Genomic DNA, 10,618 nt, shown 5'->3' with positions numbered 1-10,618 from the left:
GTTTTGTCCCACATGCTTGTAATCTGAATACATTTGAGATAATTTCTCTGGAAACAAGGATTCACTCTTGGTTTTCAGGCTATGGTGTGCTGTCCATTCTTCAAAGAGAATTCCCCAGTGTAACTGGTAAGGTTAAAATGATTTAGGGCCTTTTTTGCCAGAGAAGAAATCCCATTTTCCGTTGAGTTTTAGATTCTAATGGTTATCTTTGGGGGCTTGATTCAGGCTTGCTGAAGTCCATCAGGCTCTTTCCACTGCTCACAGAGCCAATATCATCAAATTTTCATTTGGCTTTGGTCACTACTGCCTGATTTTCAATATACTTTCTTTATCATTACACTCACAGCTAGTTTTATTTAGATCAGAAGTGTTGATAGGGAGATTTTTTAGATTTTTTTTATTAACCTGTGCAGCCACTGCTCCCCATAATTAATGCAGTACATCTGGGAGGTGTTCCAGCCAGAACTATGTGAAGGCAGTCTAGTCCACGTTCAAATAGGTATCTTGCCATTTTACAAGAAGTTTCTTTCTTTCTTGACTTTGCTATGAGGTCAATAATTTTCCGTAAGTTTATGTGAGGAAAAAGTTTGTGGAAACAATATCCAGGGCCTCTTTTTAACAATAATTTTCCTTTGCTATATCTTGCCAAGATTATTTAAGCCTCCCAGTGCATATTTATAGGAAGCTTGGACAATGATGGAAGGAGGATTCATTTTTTTGAGATCTCGTTCAAGAGTCTCAGTTTTTCATTGCTTTATTAAAAAGGAGAATTTTTACCCTGCTGTAGTTTTCAGATTCCTGGGAGAAACATGTTTTCACAGGTTACTCCAAAGTCCACAGTACACATGTTTACATCCAGCAGGCAGTCACGGTGCTTGCATTTACAGTGGTGGATATACCCCCGAGTTGGATCGATTCCAGATCCTTTGTCACCTGTTGGCCCTTCACCTGAGCCCTGCCAGGCTCTGACAGAGCTTTGTGCTCCCTGTACCAGGGGGAACATTTCAAACCACTGCTGTAAAGCAAATGCAGAGCTCTTCCAAGACAGGCTTGGCTAAGGCAGCCTTCAGATGGAATAAGCAGAATGTTTACTGGAGGCTATGACATGGCTTTGACTCACCTTTGCCTTCAAGTTTGCCCAGTTTTAAGTGCTGTGGATTTCACTGACAGTAATTTCCTTTGTTGCTTGTTAACTGCTGTTCTTCTTGTATTAAGCACGGAAGAAAGAAAGGAAAAGCCACACAAAATTCAAGACTAGGCATTCTGTCTGTTTTCTAGGCAGAAAGACCTGAACACTCATCATGAGAGGGCTACAAACTTATTTGCAAGATTTTGGCATACACTTAAAGCATTTCTGCTCATTGTAACAATAATAACAGAGCAGGATATGCCCAGGGACTGAAAGTGTCTCAGCCTCCACATTGCTGGTACACATCTTCTGTACAGTGACATGCTCCGTGGTGTTTTGCAGCTACATAACAAATTACAGGCTCTGGAATGGGCTCAAGCAAGAGAGCAAGCTTGGTGGAGCAGTGGGAGAGAGGCTGATGTCAGACAGAACTGGACTCTGAATGCTGGAAAATGAGAATCAGTATTTTTGAGCAGAATACCTCCTCAGACAGGTGAGTCCTGCTCCTACTCAAAATTCACTCAGAAAAAGCTGTGAAGAGGCCCTCACTGGCATGACACTTCACGTAGGCTGTGTTCCTTTTGGGATTTCCCAGCAGAAGTCCATCTCATCAGAGAGATGCCAATGCAGGCATCATTCTTCATTTCCTGCAAAGAAACTTGCAAGAGGTGAAGCTTTGAGAACAGCCCTCTCCCTTTTCCAAACTGCATTCCCATCAGAAAACTTGGAGAAGTTATGATAGGAAAAAATAGTTTGGTTTTTTTGCTTCTTTAGTTGTTCTCAAACTGTTCTAAAGGATTTATAAACCAGGGCATGCAGCTTTGCAATGGATAATCTGCATACTTACTCGTTCCCTGACTACAGGCCAGAGGCTTCTCTGTGACAACATATGAGCTCTGACTGGGCACCAGGTCTGAAAAATATATGTATGCATTGTCACTGCACATCTGGAATTTAGAACTGCTAATGGATATGCTGTGATAGAAAAGTGTCTGGCCAATAAACTTGGTTTATATATTTATTTTAAAAAGCATTACCACATTTCTGGCTAGTAGCCTTTCATCCTCTAGACTTTACACCAGTGCATCTGGAATGCTAAGCAGCTCTTTCAGGGATGTAGCCATATCCCAAAAAGCACCTTTTTTATTTGAAATAACTTTAAAAACTAATTAAAAAGGAGGAAGGCTTACATACCTAGTCTTGTATATCAGCTTCTATAATCTCAGAAAGCATAGGTGAAAATTCTCTCTCAGACTCTCTGTCAACCTACTTTATTTTCTAAGGTGCCGCTATGAGCATGTGCAGCTGTCTTTGAAAATGTATTTTGACCTCATTACATATGCAATTCAAAAGAACAATTGTGAGTAGCTTTTTTCCAGGACTAGCAGTGGAAGTCTGAGCATTTTGAGTTCCTATATGTCACTTTAACCCCCCTGTCACCATAGTCATTGAACCTACAGGCAGAGCTCAGCTCATCTTCTGTAGGGGCAGGCATGCCATGTTTGTCAGCTCAGTCTCTCTCAAGTGCTGGGAAATAGCAGTAAAAGAAAGCATCAGAGACCAGCAAAGAGAGAAAACTGCATGACCATTGCCTCCCCAGGAATGCTCACAGGCAGCCACCAGAAAAACACATTCCACGATGATGCATGAAATGCATTTCAGCCAAGTTAAAGGCAAGTCTTGTTTACAGGCCACCTTTACAGCTCCGAAGCTCTGGCAAGGACAGTGTTTCACATCTTGATGCAGAGACAGTGTGAAAAGCTTCCCTACACAGAGGTTTTCTTTCATCTTATTGATGTTTGCTTCTGTAAATCTCGTATCTTTTGTGTGCTCTGTGCACAGAGTATTTTTTAGGCAGGAACCCACTCCAAGCTGACGGCAGTGCCATGCATGTTTAAGTGAGGATTTGTAGGGCTGGAGTACTGAAAGCCTGGAGAACCAGAGACACATTTTCACTTTCTTCACTCAAGATTAGGAATTAGGCTCAGATTAGGTGTAAAAGAAGTTTTTTATGATCAGGCCACCCAGATGGCTTAATGGCAGCTGTTTTGATGCCTACAGGATGGCAATGCAGGTACATGGAGGATATGAGGAAAAACCATTCACGATCCCCCTTCCATTTTCCACCCAAGCTCCCATGACTGGCTTCAGCAAGAAAACCAGAACCAGCCCAGTCAGTGCTTTATAAAGCTTTATTGCAAGATGTGTTTACATAACGCTGTAGAGGTGAGCTTTTTAACTACTTATATCAAGAAATTTTGAACACTGGTCTGTGGTCAGTTTTCCATATTGACCCTGCATGGCACAGAAAAAAAACCAAAAAACATAGGGTGTGATTGGATCTTTCCAGACAGTAAAGTGGGAAGAGTGGGGGGAGAAGAGGCAGATAAAAATAAAATCCCCCCTAGTTTATACTAAATGTGACACTGCTTCTGAAGGATCAATACAAATGGTAGGTGAGCTTCATGTGTAATAAAATCTTAAAAGAGTAATTCAAGTTTTTTATGAAATAAAACAGAAATAAAAATGCATTTTCATGGACAATTAAATTTAACATAGAATGAATTCACCTAAAATGAGAAAACAACAAACAAAACCAAAAACTCAACCAAAAGGACCTGTAGGTAATATCTCTGACCATGCATGGCTTGTTTTTTAAATTACAATTCACAGAATAACACTGCTGGAGAGCCTATTTTACACTATGCTACACAGAACATGGAAAAACATGAGTAGTGACATTTACACAATTTTACAGTATTTCTCCTTCGTCTAGGAAACACGTCCTCTTCTACTTTACATTTTTTTACAATTCCCAGCTCACAAAAAAGGACACTAAATGCGCAAAGACAGTCTTTAAAAAGGAGAAATGCATCCAATGCTACAAATAAACCTTTACTTTCACAGAAGCCTCTGTATTAGATAGTGATTAAACAAAATATATCTATCTGCCACTCAATGTGAAATGGACTAATTAGAATTTATTTTTTGGCATAAACATCAAATTATACATCTCTGAAACTCCTTGCTATTAAACTCCTTGCCAAAAACTTCTTGGGGTTGCATCTGAAATGCCAACTGAGCCAGTTGCTGCCCCAGTTGAAGCAGAGAAAGGTAGGCCTTATATGCTGTTCAAATGTTCATGAATGGTTTTCAATGGTTGCCTACAACCAAACATTTTCTCATTCAAAACACTTCAGTTTATTTTCTTTCAGAGCCTGTAAGTACCTGGCAATTTTTCCTCCAGAGGAACATCAACAGTTGTGTTCTTTCCAGCTTAAACACTTGTTTCTTGTGTCCTGCTGCTGCTGCAAGCACAGAGCCACCATCTGACTGTGTCCCAGGGTCACGCTGCCCAGCAGTGCACACTCAGCCTGCCTTGAAGGAGACAAGAGGATTGGAACTTGTGCAGTGAGCTACAGGACTGAAAAGGAGAGAGGAATATGCTCCTGCTTCTGCCTAACACCATGTCCCTGTGCATCCTTTGGATAGAGGCAGGCAGTGCCTTACAGGAGGCCCTTGCTGCTCACTCACATCAAGACTGACTCAAAATTTCTGTTAAATTGGGACAGTAACTCGTATCTTGATATTCACATGTGATTATCTATTATGCTAAAGCCAAAGTTTTGTCTATCTACAAAACTGATGCCTTACTTTGCTGGCAGAATCAACCACTGCAGAGATTCACTAAACAAGGGTGTCAAAAGAGAAAAATAAATGTATTTTTAAAACCATGCTTGAAGCTGCTTCCAGTATTTAAGGGAGAAAGAAAGACCCTCATTAAACCACCATTTTTTATGTTGATTTTGGATTATGGACAAGGAGCTATCAAACAGAAAGGCCATACATAGCAGCCAAGGGGCTATAAAACATCTGGAATCTATGAGCCTGGTGCCTGGCCTGACTGAAAGGTGAAGAGTGATGAATTTAACTTTTGTGAGGGATCTTTTACTCTCAAGTGTGGTACACAGGCATTCCATGGGGGTTTCTTCACTGCAGCCATGCAACTGCGACTGAGCATTATCTCCACTAGGGAGTGAGATTATAGATAGTATTTACATGCAGTCTGCTTTTAAACATCAAGTGAGATGAATGAAAATTAGGACAGCTTCCCTTTGGAGGTTATTTTATGTGCTAAAGTTTACCTCAGCATCCAGATCAGGAAAGCATTATGGTGGCAGTCAAACAGACACAGTGCTCTGGGCACTGCATTTGCAGCTGACTGTATCTATCAGAAAGGGAAGAGAGGTAGTTATTATGGCTGCAAGTGTTTAAAAATAGCCTTCATGGATCTTTGAGAGAGAAATGGGAACATAATACATTGTGTATCCAAGACTTTTACATTTGTCAGAAACCAATCCATATTTCACATAAAACTTGTCTTAAAACAAGTGTTACATCCTTATGGTGGGCTCTTCCAATGATGGAAGGGCAGGCAGCAGCTCAAAACCTCACTAGACAGAGAGAGGCACACAGATATAGTGAATTCCTCCACTTCATCTGGAATCCCCTAGTTAGATGAAGGGGAATAAATGTTATTCCCACAGTCAGGACATGCTGGCAGACTCTGGAGGAAATACTGCCACCTAACAGATTAGTTGGTCATTTTTATCAGGAACGAAAACGGAAATCTCTCCTGAAGTTACTGTGCTACACTATGTCCGATGATCTTGTTGCAATAAACGCTGAGGACAGTGAAATTTATCTGACTGTATACTAGTGCATAAACAAGACCAAGTTATTCTTCAGAAAAGTTGCTATCAATTTTTCAGATAGAGAGCACAAACAAAAAAACAAATGCCATGGGAGAACAGAAAAGGAAGAATCTGCTTCACATGTAACACACATCCAGAGAATCTGAAAGAAACCACCTTTTTTTTCTACTGAACTTATTCCAACCTATATTATTCCCCATATTTAATATTCTCCTTGATAAGGAGTATATAAAGTTCTGCACAATTTTTGCACGATTTTAAAAATACTTGTGCCCAACTATTAGTAATTTATCAGCTATGTTATGTTTCAGAGACAGACACTGTACTGTGCTTAAATGAAACACAAATTTGTTCCCTGTTAGAAAGTGGCCACCAACAGCCAAGTGGTCACTAATTTTGCACATTCAGCATATTTTAATTAAAATATTAATTTTTAAAGACTTTTTTGCTTTTCTCTCTCCAATCAAATATAGGATCTCTGACAGCATACATGTACTTTGTTGCATTTTTGCTTTTTTATCATTTAGCAAGTAGCACAGTTCAACATGATCATTACATTCAGGGTGTCTTCCTCTTGTTTCAGACTTCAAACACCTCCACAAACCCCCATTACCTTCAGTTCTTTGTTCTAAGCATCCTTGAGCAAGACTTTATACGTCCATAGCGGTGAGCAGCACATAAAGATCCACTTTAAAATGCAGATGCTCATGGGCCTTGCCTATTTTACAGTGAAATTAGTTATATGCCACTTCTGTTTCCTAACCAGCTTCTTCCTTTCCATAGCCTTCAAATACACAACATATTGTATTGATTACCCAACTACTGCCTTCTGTCTACTTGTAAAATCGGCTTTTTAAGAAATTGAGGGGAAAACCACATCAAACTCGATGCTGTTCTTAAGAACCATTGCTCATGAGTGACTTTTTGTTCCATGGGAGATCCAAGGCATCAGCAGATAAAGAATGAAATGTTACAATCAAGAGGTGGACAGCATAGGTAGGATGTTTAGCCCCAGGTCTTGCTGCAGTGTTGTCAGCTACCTGGCTCTGTCATCACTTGGATGCTATGCTCAATGCAATGTGATGGATGGCCATGGTTTCAAAGGTTTATTGTGTTTGGTTCAACTCTCTTGAACAATCTTCAGTGATTATGCTGTCCTTAAAGAGAGCAGAGTAGAAGAACTTGAAGTACCTGACCTGGGTGCCAGAAGCAGCATAGCTATGGCATTAGGACCCCAGCATAGACTATAATTTAACTCTATTTTCCAAGTGTGTTTTGCAGCCAAAATCGAACCCTGTTACCATGACTAAACTGCTGCAGTTCCTCAGTTAACCAGCTTGAAGGAAGTCTCAGCTGTTACTGCTGTGCAGACAAACCTTTAATCTTAGAGGCTAAGGCAATGGAAAGAGACAATCTTGTGCATCCTTGAGGATCTATTGGCCATATACAGACTTTGGCTTAAAAAGTTCCCTTTTGTGTTATTGTTGTTTGCAGTTCTCTTCAAAATACTTCAGCACTGGCTGGGGTGACTGTTCAATTCATCTTCACTGCTGTGTATGTCTTCCACTTAAAGGCAGATGAGTTGACTAAAGGTTCTTCAAACATGCTGAGGGCAGTTATAAAAGTCAGTTATAAAACTGTGAGATAGGGGCAAATATATTGGAGTTGTTTACTGTGGTACCCACTCCATTTGTATCAAGGATAATCACAAAAGACCAGTAAAGAACATAAAAAACACAGCAGGCTTTTTAGCAGGGCTATTTCATATTCAGATTCATTAAACTGAAATAAAATCACCACCACATTATCTTGCAGCAGAGAAAAGCAGCATGAAGGGCACAGGCAAGTGAACAAAACTTCTTGATCTTAGCATCCAAATGCATTTATCGAGTATGTAAAATTGTTGACGTAGATCTCTCTGAAACTGTACAAATGCAAAGTACAACCATAGCTCAACAAGAGGGAGGAATTGTGTTCTCTCCTCTGTGTGCATGCTGCTATTTTAACAATTAATTAAAATTAATGCACATGAATTCAGTATCCTAAACTCTTCACTTGTATTGCAGGCCATGGCCTGCCCCACAGGGTGAATCACACTGAACAGCACTGAGTTCCTGCAAAAAAGACATTCTTTTCCTCCTGTCCAGGTGGAACAGTAAGGCCCCACAGTGAAAATCATGGTCCAGCTGGCTTCAGCAAAAGCATGATTTCACACCATGACTGCATATGTACAGATACATGCACACATGTCCACACATTCATTCTGTACATATACAAAGGTACACATACATTTTTACATTCTTTGGTGGCAAAATAATTAAAAACCCAACAAACCACAGGGCTGCACAGACTGTGCATCTTTGCTTAATGAATCTGCTTGAAAAAAATTTGGGTTGTTGTAACAGGAGTTATTTTGCCTCTTTAAGGACTGTTCCTTGCATTGACAAAATGCCATACATTTACAATGACTAAAACAGGGCACAAGGAAAGCCAACGTAAACACAGCTCACATAATGACAGATAACTCAGAGAGCTCCCTCCTACCCACATCAACACACCATGAGAAGAAGAAGAAGCCATGTGCTTTCACTTAGGAACACTCAAATTCTTCCTCAGTTACCGTCCGGATGTCACCTTGAGCTGTGGCACACCCTTCTTCTGCCCTGGATGTGGGGTTTTGCTTTTTGTTGCTTATTAAAATGGAACTAACAGAGGACAGGATGTTAGGAGCAGCAGAGGAGGCTGGCAGTTCAATGCCACGCTGAAGAGTTCTCAGCCTGTGTGCTTCAGATGAACGGCTCTTCTTGTTGCCACTTCTGGGATGTCAAACCTGCATCTCAGAAGTGCTGATGAGGCCCAGTGCTTTGGCTTCTTCTGGTGTTAGCCCACTCTTTAGTGTCCTTCTCACTGCACAGTCATGAATTCCAAAAGCAGACAAAACCAAAAATAACCCAAACAAAACAAAACACAAAAAAGAAAATGCAAACTATTAGAATCCATAATTACACAAGACTTTCAGCTGCAAAAATCCCTGTTAACATGCAATCAAATCAAAAGTTGCTATCTATTTAGGGCCTCAAGTTCAGAAACGAGGAGTTATGCCCTATGGCAAATTCATGGGAGCATCAACAGCAACTCCAAACAGTCAGGCAAAAATACATTTGTCATTCGACATTTAGTCAACAACAAGTTTTAAGGAAAAATACTGCAGCTTTTTAAGACTTTTTTTTTCTCTGAAATTGTTGGTTTTCAGTCCATAGAAAGTATCATCTGCCTTATAATTTTATAATTTCATATGAATTTTTTAAAGAGCTTTAGGATCTTTATAGGGATCTATTGAATTTATCACTATTAAATCCTTTTAGAGTCTTTAAATGTGTAAAACCCTCCCCTCCCAAAGTTAAAAGACTATAAACATGACCAATTTATAGTTAATTAAAATCATTAAAACTACTGTTTTTATACATGCTCCCTTTTGTAATGTTCCCCCATCCTAGTGCCATTTGTGTCATCTTTGCTATTGGTAGTCTGCAGCATTTTAGCTGAATTTAAATGATAAATCTAAACCAAAATCTCTCGTTTCTTAATTTTCCATAGAGCGTTCTGAACATTAGCCCCCTGACAAGAGTTTTAAAATTTGTGATTGCCTTTTTTATTCAGAAACAAGTGACTGTGTGACTGCACACACTGAGCATCACTGTCCTCCTAGTTTTATTGGTGCTGACTTTCAGGTGGATGAGCTTTAATTCAAGACACAAGTGGGGTGTTCACACTTTAATGTTCCTCAAGTACAAAATGCACATTAAGAAGTTCAAGCTGCATGCAAAGCATAAATAGTGACTTAATATTGAACAGAATATATTTGGAGCCTCAAAACAGTGAACTTTAGAGGAAACTAATCTTAGAGAAACCAATTGCAAAGAGTGGTCAAGGAGTTCTTGCATCATTTAGCACAATTAAGATCTCTCATTTACTGAGACATTCAGTCCATGTAACTGAAACTGGGTGGTCACACTCAAGGGCTGAGCAGGAGTGAGAGAAGGGAATGAATTGGCATAGAAAACAAGAGGATAAGATAAAGGAAGAATATGGCATATCTGAACATTTGATACCATGCAGGTTGAATGAACAGGATCTATGTTTGATTGTCAAACCACTTTCATCAGTTGCTGAGGTTAATCAAATGAGCTGGGAATGCCACATTTCTAGTTCCTCCATTATCAAACCCTTACTTGAAAACTTTTTTTTTAAAGCTCACTCCTTTCTCCTAGATTATTTGTATTATTAAACACCACCATGGGTCTGCATGACAGCCTATTAGGATACCCATGTTTTCCTTCAATACTGATCAGCAACATCTCCCAAGTTTAAAAGCACTGCAAGGTTAAATGAAACTGACAAAGCTAAGTTTAAGAAAGACCTAAAAAGTACTATCAGAAGAGAAATACTCTTCAGAAAATGCTCTGGTCTCTTTGGTCAAGAATACCCAACAGGACTTTTGAGTCAGTTCATATCACTGGCATTTTTTCTGGCTTCTCAGATTTGATATCCAAAATGTCCATGGTGACAAGAATTAATTTCTAGACATATGCTGTGGAATACCTTAGAATCTTAAGGTCTCAGTCAATCACCCAATGCTTATTTCTATATCAAAACGAACTGTATCAAGACTGGAAGAAAAAAATCCAAGAAAGCTGCAGTAGAAACATTTCTGTCATATTAAATCCATGGATTTCCCTGTGTATTTGACCTGCTTAGCTGCCTGCACTGCCTC

The 10,618-nt window shown here is 39.6% G+C and overlaps 1 protein-coding gene across 8 annotated transcripts in view; it reads right to left on the bottom strand.

Annotated features, from left to right (window-relative positions):
- Positions 1-3,303: 3,303 nt before the first annotated feature.
- The window catches only part of FHOD3 (formin homology 2 domain containing 3), a 366,964-nt gene continuing 359,649 nt past the window's right edge, over positions 3,304-10,618 (bottom strand). For all 8 annotated transcript variants that reach the window (XM_088171487.1, XM_088171498.1, XM_088171447.1 and 5 more), the window contains one exon: positions 3,304-8,751. In XM_088171487.1, coding sequence (XP_088027613.1) covers positions 8,669-8,751 — 83 coding nt within the window. In that variant the 3' untranslated portion in view covers positions 3,304-8,668. The remainder of the gene's footprint in view (positions 8,752-10,618) is intronic.

Source organism: Sturnus vulgaris, chromosome 1 (genome assembly GCF_052056855.1).
Source record: "Sturnus vulgaris isolate bStuVul1 chromosome 1, bStuVul1.hap1, whole genome shotgun sequence".
Taxonomy (NCBI): Eukaryota; Metazoa; Chordata; class Aves; order Passeriformes; family Sturnidae; genus Sturnus; species Sturnus vulgaris.
This window is presented reverse-complemented; position numbering and strand designations above follow the sequence as displayed.